The sequence below is a fragment of the Buteo buteo genome, chromosome 11 (genome assembly GCF_964188355.1).
Source record: "Buteo buteo chromosome 11, bButBut1.hap1.1, whole genome shotgun sequence".
Taxonomy (NCBI): Eukaryota; Metazoa; Chordata; class Aves; order Accipitriformes; family Accipitridae; genus Buteo; species Buteo buteo.
In genome coordinates, this window is record NC_134181.1 from 7,420,019 (window position 1) to 7,436,978 (window position 16,960).

Below are 16,960 nucleotides of genomic sequence, written 5' to 3' on the forward strand. Positions count from 1 at the left end.
TACAACTAAAAACTTTGTGAAGTGTGGCTAAAGGACTACAATGGATTGTCCAGGGAAGCTTAAGAAAAAATTAGGTATTTATCAGAATATCATGTATCTGATTCCATCTTTAGGTGGCAAGAGATGAGGCTAATTCTTGAGGTCTTTTCCAACCCAGTATTCTGATTGCCAATCTTGTACTTCTTTAATGCCACAGCATAAATAATGTTTAAGGCAGAATACTGTAGTAGAATACTTACCACTGAATTGCCTCTGGGAAGAGACAAATACCAAGTATTGCGCAGTTACAGCAGGGAGAGGAGGCAAAGTGAAACTCAGTCCTTGCAAGAAGATTTGCACTGATTTTAGCCTTGATTTGTTTTGGTACAGATCTGTCAGCCGAGTGCAACTTCAGCATCTTTCTCTTCTTCAGTAAAAGGTCATGCTGCTGTTACCAACCAATCACAAGCTGGTATTTCAGTGCCTAAATGCTACTGTCCTAGCACAGCAGCTGGAGAATGTTATAGATGCAATTAGGAGAAGCAAAAAAAAAAAAAAAAAAAAAAAAAATCCCAGAATTTGGTTTCCTAGAAAATCACAGTTAGCTATTCAAGCCATACTTGGGAAATATTTATTTGTAAAAAGGATGTATTTTGCTGAAGTCACAGCCAACTTCAAGTATACAAAAGCTGCTTAATGTAAAAATCTGACTTCTGCTCAATTACAGCACAGTTCATAGGAATTGTCAGCAACTTTTTTATCACACTTGTATCCATTAGCGAATGGAGGGGGGAAGCACAAAGTGCAAACACCCAGAACAACTGAGTGGTGTTCTTCATCTTATTCAAGACTAGCACTAAGACACATGATTATGGTAGACACTGAATGCTTTCATCTCACACTTCTTACTCAGACAAGATCAGCTGTTTAAGGACTGTTTACTTGCAAACTACATCTCAAATCCAGCCTAAGTCAATTGTGCCTCTAAAAACTTAACCATTTGGCAATAAGATCACAACCACTATGAATAAGCTTCTAGTTCACCAGCAGTGAGGAAACAAGGATTCACAGCACAAAGAACACCATGTATCCGACACTGCCAGGCTGACTGGTAAAGGTTCAACTCTAGATAAGCATTTTAGTCCCCATGAATACTCAAACTCTACTTTTCTTTCCTTAAGATAACTCCCTATAGGAGCTCAGTAAGTGATGCTAACAAGATGCTGAGGAGCAAAGTTCAGTACTGTTGCCTGTATACTAAGTTTTCCATAGCCTACAGAATTTCCTTGTGAGAAATGTTAAATTGAGCAAGAGCAATAGAACTCATTAAACCTCCCTCTTCCCTCCACAAGCCCAACCAAAACAAAACAATATTGTGAAAGCACTTGCCACCTTTTATATTTTTATTGTGCATTTTGTAAGTGCTTAAAGATACCACGCGAGACTGTATGCATTATGTTGTCCATACGTAGTATGCCACACAGTAAGAGACAGACAGATAGACCCCCAAAAGTTTTCACATTCTAATTCAAACAGACAAAAATCAGATAAAATAGTATTATCTCATTATACAGAAGGCAAACCACGGGAAGTGTCTTAGATCACACAAAACAAAGGCAGAAACTAAAACAGATTTTCCAAAACTGTATATAAAGTCCATCAAAAATACCATGTGCTTGTGGCAACTCTAAAACAGATTTAAAATTATATGAATCTAGTTACGGTTTGTCAGCTTAAAAAATATTATTTAAAAATAAATTTTAGTAAGTCCCAATTCAGAACAAGTTCAAGTGTGACATTCAAACAAATCATAGGTACAAAGGGAATAAACAAAAACCCTTTTCCTCCTTCAATATAAATTGCTAGACCAGTTTGTCATAGATTACTCTTCTTTCTTTTGTATAAGGATGCATATAAATTCATGAAGTTTTTCTCTGAGGATGAAATTAAGTCATCAAGATCATAATCAACTTCAAAGGTAGGTCTCTTTCCAAAAACTACAAGTGCAAGAAATACAGCAAAGTGTGCAGTAAGTCCCCATATCTTGAACGACATTTTATGTTTATGGTCATCATATATAAAGCAGTGCATCCGACTTAAGTAACCAGTTGAAGTTTTATAAGGCAAGGTCTTGTAATTTAAGGGCTTGACAAAGTACTCCAATGGCACAACAAAAACATCGCTCACTTCATCTGGATTAGGAGTGGCCTGGAATGTATCCTCTATAAATCCTACAACTGGTGTTACCAAGTGATTCATCTAAAAGGAAGAAAAAACAACAAAAAACCCCCAAACGCTAAGTTTGTACCAAGTAAAAGAATGTTCTTTAAAATAAAGACATTTCAGATGTTACAAAACGTGTACAAGAAACCTATGAAATATTCTTAACTGTAATGCAATTTAGTCCCTCTAATGGCAAGATATTTATATTTTATTTTAAATATATTTTAATAAATGTTAGATTTTCTTTTTATATTTGTTAAGCATGATAAACAATATTCTGTTCATCCTGTATAATCAGATAGCAGTTAAAGAGGTTTGTCAATCTGCTTGTTTGTCAATCAAAAACATGCATGCTCTCTCACAAGTCTTCCTTATTTACTTGGGCGAGTTCCAATATTAATTCAAATTTTCCAAATCACCTATGCTTTATCATATTTCTCTATTTTCCTAGGATATAGAAATATTTTCCTACAGATACAGAAATATGATAAAAGTATATTTAGTTACAAAATATATACACTTTTTGAAACTGCTCATTTATGGACATTTTTATTTTAAATATAATCCCTTCTTCCATAGGGAGGCAAAATCTATTGAAATAGTAGCTTGCATAAAGAGGACACCAAAATTTTTTAAGATATGTTGCTACTTCTATTTATTCATACCAACAAAGCATCACTGTTTATCGGAAAGCAGTAACAGCAAAACTCAATATTTGTGCTATTTGATGCCAGTCTGGAGAGACTCCACCCAAGTCAGAATCACTTGGAATGTACGCACAGAGAAGACAAAGTAGAATCCGACAGGTAAAATTTTTGTGGTCCAAAACCACATGATCTTTTTTATTGACTGAGGCTATTTGCTGGAAAACACTAAAACGAGTTATAAAAACTAAACTGATCCTTTTTACATATAGCCTTTGAACTACATGGCTTTAAAGTTATCGGTATGGAAAATATAATTTAAGAAATAAAGCATTTTGCAATACAATTTTAAAACTAGTTATTTTGTTTTTTCATGGGGGAGGATATTGCTAACAGTAAGTGGCTAACAGATACAAAAACAAGCAGTAGGCATATTAATAAAGAGAAGCTGTTACCTGAAGAACAAAAATAAAGTCAGTAACCCCTCTGTACTATGGGATAACTGATCCTATTAACACTGAATATTGTTATTGAAATTGGCAGCCTGTTAATCTACAGTGATTTACACTCCGAAGACCACACCTCCAGAAGAGAAGTCTCCTTGCTAGAGTTCCATACAGAATCACAGTCCACAAAACCTCCAGAGGTCCCTTTCTGCCTGAATTAACCCTGCTTTCAGCAGGATATTGAATGAGAAAACTTTTAAGGTTACATCAGGCTGCTGAGGGAGTTGTCTGGATGAGTTCTGTGTATCTCCAGGGATGGAGATTATACAGTCTGTCAGGAAAATCTGTTCCAGTGTTTGGCTAATCTCATGGGAAAGAGTATTTTCCTTGCATCTCATCAAAATTTCATTTATTGCTGCTTGTGTCCATTGTCTCAAGAAGAACCTGGTACCATCTTCTCTATAACAACCCAGGAGGTACCTGAAGAGAGCAACTAGATCCCCTGCTAGCTTTCTCTTCTTCAGGCTGAGCAAACCCACTTCTCAGCCTCTCCTCATAATCCGTGTGCTCCAGCCCCCTTACTATCTTCGTGGCTCTCTGCTAAACTCTCACCAGTTTAACACTGTCTTTCTGGTACTCCAGTGTGTCCATAACTGGACGTGGTAACACCAAATGTGGTCTCACAAATACCAAATGTGAAGCAAGAATCTCTTCGCTTTGCTGGCAACACAAGCTGCACGCTTTAAGAAGCGGTGCTTATTTACAGTTACAGGTTTGAAAAAGTCACTATTAACTTTACAAAAGAAAATAACCCAAGCTTATTTTCTAATGATATGCTGACTTGCTCAGTTTATTGCTTACTTTATCAATTCCAGGCACAAGCCTACAGATGACTTCCACCTTCTCTGGCTGGAGTCCCACTTCTTCTTTAGCTTCTCGGAGAGCAGTATCAATTTCATCTTTATCAATTGCTTCACTTTTTCCTCCTGGAAAACACACTTGCCCTGGTGACCTTCTCAGCTAGAATTTAAAGCAGTACTACTGTTAAACATAACAAGTTTTACATTTCTTCCTGGATCCACACAGACGCTTATTCATATTGCAGTATCACTTTATGTTTGATTTATCTTTCCAGTCAAAGAAGCTGGAAGTGGTGCTAAGAGGTTTCTGCAGGGCAGAAGAAACATGCCTTATCAAGAGCTACACAAGAAAAAAGTTGGGCCTATACCCAACTAATCTACAAACACTATCAGAAATACATATATCACTTGTACAGTACTGTGTAATTCATACCATACATTCTGCTTTAATACTTCATAATTTATATTATTTTTCATCATCTTGCTTGCATAAGAGACTGATGGATGAATCTAGAACGACAACTAGAACAGTGAGATTAAAACACTCAAGGTAAGAGCAAGAACTTCTGAAATACACATTTAAATAATGTACCTTTAAGTACGTTATAGTAATAGGCTTGCGCATCAAAGATCAGAAAAAGCCCATTTACAATCAGTTTATCAGCTAGGTAACTGTAATTATTAGGGTCTTAAAATTTCTAAGCAAGACCCCCAAAACCTTCCATTTTGCAGCAACAGAAAAACAGACAAGTAAATAATCTCTGAATACAGGTGGATGATCAGGCTGGGGGTGGGGTGGAAAACAAAGAGTTTTAGAAGAAAACAAAATGCTGGCAGAAGAGTTCTGGGGGACTTAGGTTGTTGCCCTTCCTTTCATAGAAGAAAGAGAGAGAAGAGTAACATTAAATGCAGATTCAAAAGTCACTTCAATAGAAGCTGCACCGCATTGTCAGTTTTCTTAAGTCATAGTAAGCAATCAAAATTTCCTTTTCTGATCTGGAAATCATCTTTTACTGTCACAGGTTTCTGGGTATCCAGCGTTTTTCTGGCACGCAAGTCCTAGACTCGTCACAGGCGTGTAAAAACACCCGCTCGTACCCTTCGGCACGCCGCCCGGACCGAAGTTTGGAAAGCAAGGCTCTAGAGGACGTGGTAAGGATGGGACCTGCGCAAGCCCCCGAGGGAGAACCCGGCGAGGATGTGGCCGTCCGCCATCCCGCCGAGGCTTTGCTCCCTGCCGCCCCCCCGAGAGCCCGGCTCCGCGCACGGCGGGCCGCGGCCCCCGCTCACCCACCTGCATCGACCTGAGCGTCAGCAGCAAGTGCAGCTTCCCCTCCCTCACCATCAGCGGCAGGAGGACGGAGGCTTTGGGCAGCGGCAAGTGGGAGAATCTGTCTCCGACATCGAACTCCCTCAAGCGGAGCCTGGCTTTCTCTTTTATGCTCTCTCTAGAAGCAAACAGAGCGGAGCGCCGTGACACCCCCAAGCTCTACCCCGGCGCCCCGCGGGCAACGGGGACGTGTTTCTCCACAGAGGGGAACCTTAACGGGCGATAGGCCGCTGACACCCCGCTCACCGCCTCCCCGTCCGCCCGGGCCTGCTGCCGGCGGACCCGGGCAGGGCTCGGCGGCGGCTGCCGCCCCCGGCCGAGAGGGGACCGCTGTAGACGCTCCCCCCCGCCCCGGCCTCCCGCAAGGCCCAGGAAGGGCTCTCCTCTCTGCTGCCTTCCTTGCCGGGCTTTCCCCGCAGCCGGCGGGGCGAGCGGGGGCTGCGGACGCCGCCGCGGGCGGAGGCATCGCCCACGGGCAGCGGAAGAAGGGCCAGGGACGACGGCTACCTTCCCGGCCCGTCCTCCCGCTCGGCGGCCGCCATCTTTGACACCCCTGACCCGCGGGCAGACTTTCCCATTCCCCGTCGCCTTCCCCCCCACCCCCCCACGCCCCGCCCCGTGACCGACGGCCAGTCCCTCCAATCAACACGCAAGATCGCCGGGCTCCGCCGTCTGATTGGCGATGGGCAGGCCACGCGAGGGGGCCCTCACGGGACGGCTGCGCGCGATTTTCCCGCTGCCGCCGGGGAGCGTGAGGCGCCCCGCGGCGGCGGCTGAGGCGGGGGCTCTGAGGGCACTGCTGCCGGGGTCCCTGCCGAGGGCCGGCGAGCAGTCGGCGGCAGCTTCCCCGGCCTAGGTTTACGCGGAGAACGGCGGCGTTAGCTGCCAGCAGTCCTCGCTCCAGCTGGGAAAAGCAGAAACCCACGGAGCCGTTTGGCATCGCGCCCCGCCGAGCGGCGTCCGTGGCCCGTCCTCAGAGGGGCGAGGGAGGCGGCTGACGCGGGGCTGCCGTAAGAGCCGTTCCCGTTGCTTTAGGTAAGGGGTCCACTCATAGAGGCGCTGGCATCGCTTTAAGGGGCGGCCCACACGGCAGAGCACAGCCTCCAGCTATCGGGGGGCTCCGGAAGGCAGCGTTGCACCCCTGTCAAAGGCTAGTCACCTGTAGCACAGGACTCTGGAAAGCTAAAGGACATCACCAGACCTTCTTGGAACACAGACGCCTAGCTCAGTACTCTGAATTCACAGTGAGGGAAAAAAAAAAAACAAAACCAAACCAAAACCCAAGGTCTCAAGAGTTTGTTTAATCATTTAGTCCAGGTAGAAAACAGTGAAGTGTCAGAGACTGCCTCAAGCTTGGCGCAGTTTCTGGGCGGTAAAATTTAGCTTCCAGTTCTCATTAGGGACACAAGTAGCAGAAACAATTTCCCACTATAGCGGTTTATCATCCAGTCTTAACAGCTATTAATGAGCGTTAACCTGTATTCAGAGTAACACCACAATGGTACAATCAACACCTGATCCCTCAAAAAACAAGACACAACACCCCACATTACATGGAATGTATAAGAACTAATCTCACTGTAATTACCTTAATGTTTACTTTTTTCCGTTGCATTAAGTGAAAGAACCAAATATGTTTTCCATGTGGTATGTGCTTTGTAGAGTTGACTTAACCTCAAGCCCTTAAATGCTTATTCATCCTATTTGTTACATAAAGTACTGGTGTATATATTTACACACACAAGCTCGCATGTAAAAATAAGTGCAGTTTATATACAATATGCATAATGTGTTACTTCATATAGTAAATTAAAACCCAAGCATAATTACATACACATGTACAGGTCCTGGCTGCATTCCAGCAGAATATAATATCCATTTTATGGCCAGAGTTCTGTTCAAGTTTTAGTGAAACCTGAACAGAACTCATTCACCTTTAAGCTGTTTTACATAATTGCTATAGGAAAAAATTATAGAGAGTAGTATGTTCAGGAAATGTAGTTCTCCAGTGAAAAGAGCACAACTAGTAGATTACTTATTATTCATCCACACAGCTGTACGTGCCACTGAACTATTGTTGCAGAAGACTGATGTTATCAGATCCTATATTTCTCTTTGGCTTTCTCTTTCAGAATGCAGATGTGCTAAAAAAATAAAAGTACAACATTAGTCAATCTGTGCCTTCAAAGAAAATGCAAGAATGATTTTCAGTTGTATTCCTGGCATTGTAAGGAAAACACACCAGAACAGTAATCTTTGTGAGTTTGGTTGCAAGTTTACTATTTGCAGTAAAATTGAGATGTTAATATTGCTTCCAAGCTCATCTGTAATTTATACATTTGTATATTCTGAAGAGGTCAGGTTTGTTCAATTATTGTATCCTTTTCATATTGCTTTGCAATAGCATAGATCCATTATATGTCTTTTAACAGAACTGGTTTGTCTTATTAAAAAGACTTTGAAGTGGAAAACTTTTCCACTTAACCAGATTTAGGAAAGTACTTTTGAAAACTCAGGAGGGAAAAAAAGATCAGCTCTTTCTATCAGTTACACTCTTTCCAAGTCTATTACTCAGTTCAGCCTAAGGACACTGCAATGGAATAAAGAAAAAGAGATCTTGATGGACATGTTACTCAGTGTAGGAAAAACCTTCACACACAGTCCACACACAGCCATCTTAAAGACTTGGCTAGAAGAGAGCAACATAGGATTTCACTAAGACAGACAAACATCAAAATAAAGCCAAATTACAAGTTACTTTCTTTTCAGATGGGGCCAGCAGATTGTATGCTGCCAGCCATCCTGGAGGATTCAAAATATCTTACAACACAGCTGGGTTTGTGGAGTAGATTCATAAAAAGGTGAGGCATAAACAAGTTCTTACACATTTACATTGAATTATCAGCTTGGCACATTAATAATGTTTTTGCCCTTTTAATGGAAGTTTCTAGTCAGATTTGAAGTTTTGTTAATTGTTGAGAAGCTCCTAGTATAAGCTAATATTCTTGCTGTTTACCTGTGGTAACAGTCATATATGTAACAGTCGAGGCACACATGTATGTACTTACATTTAGATCTCTGAAGTATTCATTATAATCAAGAGCATATCCAACAACAAATTTATCTGGAATTTCAAAGCCTATATCTGTAAGAAAATACAATTCTTTTTATACTTGGGTGGTGTAAATAGCTTTTAGGTACACAGTTTGTATTCAACGCATGCTTCAGCTATTTAAGTGTAATACCTAACAAATACATCATCTTGCTTTCAAGGTACTTAGCATGCTTCTTTAAGAATCAGAGCCGTAAATTGATGACAAAGGTTAGAATCTATACTATCCCCACGAGTTAGTAATACAATTAAAATGTTAAGAGAATGCATTTTAAGAACAAAATAATTATTTAAAACCTACTTAGGAAGGAGTCCTGGGAGAGGGAGACAAGGAATGAGATTTTACAGAAGTGTAATAGTGGATGCACTGCAACTCAGTAGGGATTTTCAGTTTGAAAACAAGGCAAGTTTAATGCAGACTCAAAACAAATGCCTTTTAGGGTCAAAGCCAAACAATACAAAGTTAAGGTTGATTCTCTTTCTGGTATCTGCTAACAAATCACCAAACCTGCACTCAGACCAGCTGGGGGGAAAAAAAAAAAAGAAAAAAAGAAAAGAGGCGTCGTGAGGTTTCAGCATGGGACAGGCTGGTTGTCAGTTTAAAAATTTTTTTTTTTTCTCCCCATTTCTCTTGGCCTTCCTGAAACTTATATGCTAGTTGTTAGACTTACTCCATGAAGTGAAATTATGAGATCGTTTTTTGGACAACCAGAAAAACGCAGTACTTACAGTCTGGTCTGTAACCTGGACTTCGATGTGTCCTTTTAATGAGCAGGCTGTAAGGCAGAGCAGAGGTGGTTATGTTTTTTAGAATATGTCTTGCTCTAAGCTGTATACTTCACTACTCCTGCCCCTCCCCATAAGCTTCTACAATCATGCAGTTAAATTAAAACAATGAGATTATTGTAACAGAAAGAAGTAGCCTTATAATTGAGGAAGAAGCGAAGGCTCTGATCTAGGTTCATTCTGAAGGTCCAAATGACTCTGTTGTTTTACATTTAGTTCTCTTCAATTCTGTATCCCAAATCATTATCTTTTCATGTAGCAATGTATCAGCAAACTAGAATAGCACAGACAGGTAAGCAAGTTCAAGTGGCATGTAAAGATTTTAGCAGGGAGGGAAAGAGAAGAGCACGAGCTGGGCAACACCACTACGATTTCTTCCACAAAAATCATATCCATTCTTGCTTTTCTTGTGTGCTTCTGAAGAAACTGAGAACTTCCTGGACAGTCACTAGGAGGAGCATAGCTGGTACATAAAACAAGAAGTGTTCTTTCAAAGCATTGTGATTACTTGACAGAGACAGGGATATTAAAAAAAAATTCCTTTGAGAGATCATCTAAAAGCAGATCTAGAATGCTACTTGAAGTCATCTTGCAAGTGCTGACAAACTCTTAGACTCTGAAAACGTGTATGACTGAGGATATTAAGAAAAATTCTGAGTTGTCATTCTAGTATTGAGGCAACTGAGAAGGTGTTATGAAACCTATGGAAAGAGCTGAATTTCCTTCAAACTTAAGGAGGTAAGAAAAGGGAATCCATCAGACTTTATGGACTAAGCAAAAAGAGCCAGGAAACCTTTTTTATTCACTTTAACAATGCAGGTGGTTGTGCATATGTAAAGTTCCTAGTTTAATAAATACTTAGTTTTTCACCAGCTGGATAAGGATTGCTTCCTGCTTTTACTTCCTCTTCCTCCAAACTTCAAACAAAAACAGACACCCACCAGCATACACTGACTATTCACCTAAATGATTTTTTTGTATCTTCTCATAACAATACATTAGTAAATGGCCATATCATTATACCTTACAACTTTTACCATCTTTGGTTCGTTGTCTTTTAGTTTTGAAAGTAGCGCTTTCATTGTTCTACCAGTCTCAATAATGTCCTGAAAGAGATAAAAAAATATATTATCCTCCAAGTCTGAAAGAAAAAAACCCCAGACTGTCAGTGGATTAATTTAAAGCATAAAAACCAGTCAGCAACCGTGGCAGCACAGTAACATAATTAACTGTTTTGTATTAACTTGCAAAATCAGGAGAAAAAAGTCCATGTTTTTCCCTCCCCCCCCACTCCAATCTTTACTTACCTCTACTACTAACACATTCTGGAAAAGATCATGTAGGGAGAGAAAGAAAAGAAAATATTTACATGGCAACATTCAGTGAATTATACAGCCAGGAAAAATTTGCACTACAAGCTTCAGTTACAGGTAAATTGCAATTGATTTTCAAAGGAGCTTGTCACTTAACTGGTTACATTATTTTAGTGCCTTCTGAAGAGTCTTTCTGTAAGTATTTATGGAAGCATAAAATACTGTGAGAAAGCCACCTATGTCACGTTTTATATATTATTCTATGTATAGTGATAGCATTCTAGAACCATACTGCATGAGTCAGTTTAAGATGGTTCACTTCTGGGGGCTGTGCGATAAAATGTAGAATAGGATCTTTAGAAGCATTCAGTACTGATCCCATTAAGTTTCCACTGGGATCAGTGGAAATTACTCACTGTTTCAAAGCATGGCATTTTAAACCAGAGTTAAGTGACTGTAAATACGTAGTATCAAAATCTTAATAAAGATGGACTTCCTGGAAGATACACAAGAACTGTTCTTGCCTTTTAAAAGCTGAAGATGCTAATTCATACCTTCCCACTTAGCGTAGACAGTTCCTCACCAACAATACTGATTTCTTCTGTAGGTGAATCATTCTAGAAGGAGAAAGAAGAGAGGGGAGTCACATAAAACATGCTCAAAAGTGTTATCTTGTATGTGTACGAACGCTGTGCTGCTCTTGCTTTTTGCCTATCAAATGACACTTGCAACTTAAAAGCTGTTTTACTGAAGGAGTGCTGTGTAAAGTAGCTGAGAGCAAGAGGAGAGAGTGAAGTGTCGGTGCAGACAGATGTTTGCATGGAACAAGAGTACATCCATATTCATGGAATAGATACCATTGCTTTCAGCTATTTTTGTTACCCCAGATTGGTTTTAGAATTCCATGAAAAATTTATAGGGTATTGTAAACTGTTGTATTTAGCATGGGGTAAATTTTGATCAGTGCACAGAGCTGTAGCCTTCAAAGAGGGGAGAAGATAAACCAGAAAAAAATAGCATAAGTCACTGGTTTACAGTAATTGGCTTGGAACAACTACGATTGGTTCAGGCAAAAGTTACCTGTTCCCCAACACACAGATTATGAAAACAAGTCTCTCTATTACTATCTATACAGAATAAAAAAATAATGCAGAGAAAGACAATAAGCAAGTCTGTGATGCTAAGCTCCTCCCCATACTCCCTCCCACCAAAGGGTGCCATGGTAAAGACAGAGTAGAACCTGTATGGAAGCTTTAGGCTGGAGAGGAGGACATAGGAGACCTGACCCTGGCTTTGTTGTGTTAAGTGTTCTGCTATAGGTTCATTCTAGTGAATATACAATATCCATCTGATTGTTGGGGCAGATTGGTAAGTCAGTTGCTTTTCAGTGTGTAATAAATTGAATTGCTTTGAACAGGATATATGCATAAACTCAATTTTTGTGGAGTTTTCATATAAACTACCAGTATTCAGAATGTCAATCTATGGGGAGAGTTGATTTTCCAAAGAAAAGAGAGTTGCTTACACAGTAGCTTTTTATTCTAACAAAATCCACAGTAATAGGCACAGATTTATCACCATTTTGATTCAGTGCTTTTATACGGTCCAGCAAATCAGCAAAGAACTTATAGCCTCCTTTAAGGACACAGAGAGCAACAATGTGATGGCTTCCCATATCTTGCATGATATCTCTAGCCAAACGTTCTGTCCTGGAAGGAAAACAAACAAACAAACAAATCCTTTAAATTGTTTTGTATATCATATTTGTTTGTCCATATGTTAAATTTTGATCTTGCTGTTAGGTTTTTGTAAACAGTAAATTGTGACCACATTAAGACACAGGAAAGTTAGTTACATATTTGCAGTTCGCAAGATGATGCCTACTCCACTTGACATACTGTTGATTTAATCTATATATCTAAACAAGACAGGATAGGAAAGTTTAAAGATATTTGAGATAACATGGAAACTTAACTGGCATTGTAGAAGAATCCTCTCTGTAAAACTCCTTTTGTATTGAACTCCAGAACACAAGTGTTACAGCTGCAGGGTTTCCATGTTTCTCATGGGCTATGCAGGGTAGGGCCTCAGTCTTTTCGTTTGGAGGGAAATGGATCATTGGCATCACTGTCACTACTCTTTGTTGTTTACCCTCATACCTGTCCAGGATGAGTCCATGAGGAATGAAGACTCTTTCTAAATCTTCTTCGTAATGCTTAGGAATGCAAAATAGATTTTTGTTATAGCCAGTTTCTTCATCTCTTATCTGCAAATGAAAGGGAAATAGCTCTAAGAGTAAAACCAGATCCATACCTTCCAGTCTCAGATAATGTGGAGAAAGACTCCTCTGCCCACACACCCTTCAATAATGTGTCAAAATAAAAATATATCTGAAAGTTTTTGAACTTTTTTGATAGAACAGTTTACAATCTGTCTGATAATTCAGGAGCTAGTGTGCTTGTCTGAGATGTGAATGGATAGATAACTACTTTGCCCCAGTCATTATAAAAGAAATTCCCAACCATCATCAACTCATGAAAAACCCAAAAGAACAAAAACCCTCTTGTATTCTTCATTCCCCCTTCTGCAGAGCACAGTAGCTTGTTCATGTGGTAGACAAGCAAAAATTAAAATTTAAGGCAAGTAGATTGGGATTACAGCTTGATCTCCAGTCAGCAGGTGACTTTAGGATGCTGCACTGCATTGACCATCATTTTCCATTGTGCAGAAGAGAAAATTCTGTCTCCTAAGTGTGAATTCACAACTGAATTTTTGACAAGAGTTAAGCACATACCAACCATCAGCTGTCTCAGAGGACAGGGGAGATGACTTACCCCAAAGGAGAAGCTTTGAGATGGTAGTGGGAAGAGAAGTGCCCATAGGGGGGAACCAGAGACCTGCTGTGCTGCAGTTCAGCTCGTTGTACTGTTTGCCCTGCTAGCAGATTGCTCCTCAGCATGGTTGGGGAGAGGCCATAGCTACTTCCCACAGATCAGGGCCTTAATCCTTTTGCCACCAGGGTTTAGGATTACAGTTCTCTCTTCAATATGCTGGCTCCAGGCTGTTGCACCCAGAGGTGTCTGGATGCCTAGAAGTTCTCCATTTGGGCTTCTCTTCTGACTAGTCTTTTGGCCCCAAACAGATTGTGGTTTTGGATTCTACCACCCTTCAAGACCATAATGGATGCTTTGGCCTTTGTTCATTTATGAAGTGGTGGCACAAAAGCAGGCAAGAAAGAAATATAATGACGTAGAAACAATTGGGAATAAGAGGGCTAATATGTAAGTATTAGAAATAAGTTAAGAAAAAACTCGAATTAGTGAGATTGTCACATATAATATTGCCCTGTTATTGTTAAAAAATTACAGAACTAATTGAAAGAAAAATACAAAGCTGGCTCAGAGTTCACTAGTGCAAAACAGGTTAACTACACACCAGTTGCATTCAACAGAGCTCAGTACAGTGGCTTGCTAATAGACAGCACAGAGCTATGAACTAGGCAGTAACAGCATAAAGTATTGCTAACAAACAAGTTGACACCTGCAAACTCTTTAGGCAGATGAATTGTTTTTAATTCTCCTTTTTTGGCATAGGAGAAGTGAGTGCTTAGGAAGAAATGAAAAATGGACTGCAGGGAACAGGAGTAGGTTATTACTTGTAAAACTCACAGCAGCCACAAAAATGAGATAACCAATTACTGCTGTTTATTTTAAATTGGCCACGAAAGCCTACTTCATTTAAAGTTAAAACTAGAGAGACAGGTGTGAACAAGAATTTCAAAGAACAGATTATCGTAGTACAAGGCAATGCATATAGAATCTCATCCTGGCTGAACTAACTGTATTCTGCAAGTACTCAAAATTGATAGGCCTTGATGTTCCAAGTTAGACTTACAGAATAGTCTTGTAGTTGAGCACTGTTTGGAGTGTCAGGAGTACTATTTTGCCTGGTTTAGTTACTATTTTCTTCATGGCTGAAGTCAGCAAAGTGAAAGCTTAGGTGAAGGATTGTTTTTAAATTAAGTTTGTTTGTGCTTTATTAATCTTGGAAGAGATACTGGCAGTTACACTGGTATCAGCTGTAGATCAGGCTAGACACTAGCATCTATGAGCAGGCTTTAATGCAGTGCAGAACTGCTTATTGTTGTTTGCGTGTTATATTAACCCAGTTGGCCAGTTTGAAATGGGCTAATTTCTCCCTGTCTGAGGTTGCTAGTGGTGACAGACAAAATACACACACAGGATATGGGATTCTGTCAACAAGAAGCAGTGATGATAGGACCTAATTATAAGCATTGGCCAAAGTTAAAAGACAGTTTTTGAGACTACTGGAACACACAAACATCATTTTCATTTGGAGTACAGAAAAAGCACCTTTAAGTATAGTCACTGACATGACAAACAGTTTCAAAAGTGCTGTAGGGTGGGTTGGTTGTTTTATTGTTGGGTTTTGGTGTTTGGGTTTTTTTTGCAAGATCCCCACCTCTGTTGCATTATGCATAACTGCACCTTAAATGCAATAACTACTCTACCTGCGATTTGAGCAGTTTTTCTTTTGCCCAGTCATGATACTGATTGCCATATTTAATGGACTTCAGCCTTACAGTTTGCTTTTGCAGCTATAAATTGGGCTTTCATCTGCACAGCAAGTTAAAGTTCAGAATTTAGCTTCTTGCTGCATTTGATGAGAGGCATCACAACTTGTTCAGCTCAAGTGAGGGATGATCTTTGTCCATGTTACTGTAACTATTGAATAAAGCTAATCTTGAAGCATACAGGTGTGCATAGTGATCACTGCTGAGAGCTACTCCAACAGTGCAGTTTAGTACCTTTACTTGGTTAATGACTATGCTCATTGAGACTATTTTGTGCAAACAATATCTGCTACATTAATATCTTGTTTGTTGCTATGTGTGAAACATTTTTTATGGTCTGCTGAAAGGTTCATGAACAGAACCTTAAGGATTGCATCAGTTTGAGCACCACATCACCATAGCAACAGGCTGCATATACCTTACAGGCTCATAAAAAGCATTTGTTTTGTGGCACATGCTAAATAATACAGCAGCATCCCATTATAATAAAGCAGTCTACTAAACTATCACACAAAGTCATTAAATTTTTAAATCATGAGCTTATAACTTGAGAAATTAGTTGTTTAATTTAGATTCAGTCTCATCTGTTGCTCATTTACTGATGTAGGCTTCTGAATTTAAGGGGGGAAAAAACCAACAAAATTAACTACATCAATTTTGTACAATAAAGAGATTCATAAATAAGTATTGTTTCATCAGCACAGAATGAAAGAATATGAATGTAGGTATATTAAAATCAAATAAATAATGTCCTAAGTTTGTAAAAAAATTAGGTCTGTTAAGATGCCTCTGTTCTGAAAGCCAGTTTTTCTCTTGAGTAAATATAAGAAACAAGGCCTTTCATTAGTCAGTATTTCTAATGTTCTACTATTTTTGCTGAAGCTAACCTCTTCCCCCACACCCAAAGCTTCCTTCAATCAAATAACCAAATATGAGTGCATTATGCTTTCTTACCTGCAGTCCACGAGCCATAATCTCACTTGAACTATCCTATCGGAGAATGAGTTGGTATTATTTGTCTTGCTCTATTTTCATCTTGCAGTCAGATCATGACCTGCTTCTAAAAGGTCAAAATTGTCATCTTTCCTACAGGAAGCATTACTTCCTTCTGCTAATGCCCTGACATCACAATCCCAGGTTCTTACTTAATCAGATTAACCAGAAATAAAATAGCCATGAGCCCTGCTGTAACCAATCAGAGTAAAGATATGGGGAACGAGGGAGATGCAAAAAGGAAGTTCATTAATCAATTAGTTGGAAGGTCTAGGTAGAATAGTATTTTTTTTAACTGAAACCACAAATAAGATATGTGGTTGTAGCAGGTGGTAATTCAGTGGTATATGTATAGAAGGTAATTTTATATACCAGTTTCTTACATAATGTTTGCACATCCATTGTTGTGATAAAGCCCACATCTTTTAAAAATTCTTGTGCTAACTTGCACCCAAAAATTCAGTATTTGAATAAACAAAACCATATTTTTAAAAATGACTTGAAGCAGAGGTCTGCAGCTGTTGAGACATGGTGAACCCTGTCTGACATTCTTGCAGGTCGTCCTTTCATAAAATGAGGGGGTGATAGTTCCAGTAACATGCTTCACGTAATTTAAAATCAAATCGTGCTGACATTCACTGTAATCTGATTATTTTAGTGTACCAAACTGCACTATTATC

At 39.7% G+C, this 16,960-nt stretch overlaps 2 protein-coding genes across 2 annotated transcripts; both read right to left on the bottom strand.

The window, feature by feature from the left end:
* Window positions 1-1,368: 1,368 nt before the first annotated feature.
* On the bottom strand, window positions 1,369-6,082 carry NUDT7 (nudix hydrolase 7). The gene is made up of 4 exons (XM_075039988.1): window positions 5,990-6,082; window positions 5,447-5,600; window positions 4,154-4,312; window positions 1,369-2,238 (listed from the first exon to the last, which is right to left on the bottom strand). Exons 1-4 carry the CDS (start codon window positions 6,058-6,060, stop codon window positions 1,855-1,857), a joined length of 768 nt encoding a protein of 255 aa, XP_074896089.1. The 5' UTR covers window positions 6,061-6,082; the 3' UTR covers window positions 1,369-1,854.
* Window positions 6,083-7,578: 1,496 nt separating this feature from the next.
* LOC142036246 (hypoxanthine-guanine phosphoribosyltransferase-like) lies at window positions 7,579-16,259 on the bottom strand. Its single transcript, XM_075039372.1, has 9 exons — window positions 16,242-16,259; window positions 12,853-12,959; window positions 12,219-12,402; window positions 11,248-11,310; window positions 10,688-10,705; window positions 10,404-10,486; window positions 9,324-9,370; window positions 8,551-8,627; window positions 7,579-7,626 (listed from the first exon to the last, which is right to left on the bottom strand). The coding sequence occupies exons 1-9, from the start codon at window positions 16,257-16,259 to the stop codon at window positions 7,579-7,581; spliced, it is 645 nt and encodes a 214-aa protein (XP_074895473.1).
* Window positions 16,260-16,960: the final 701 nt, after the last annotated feature.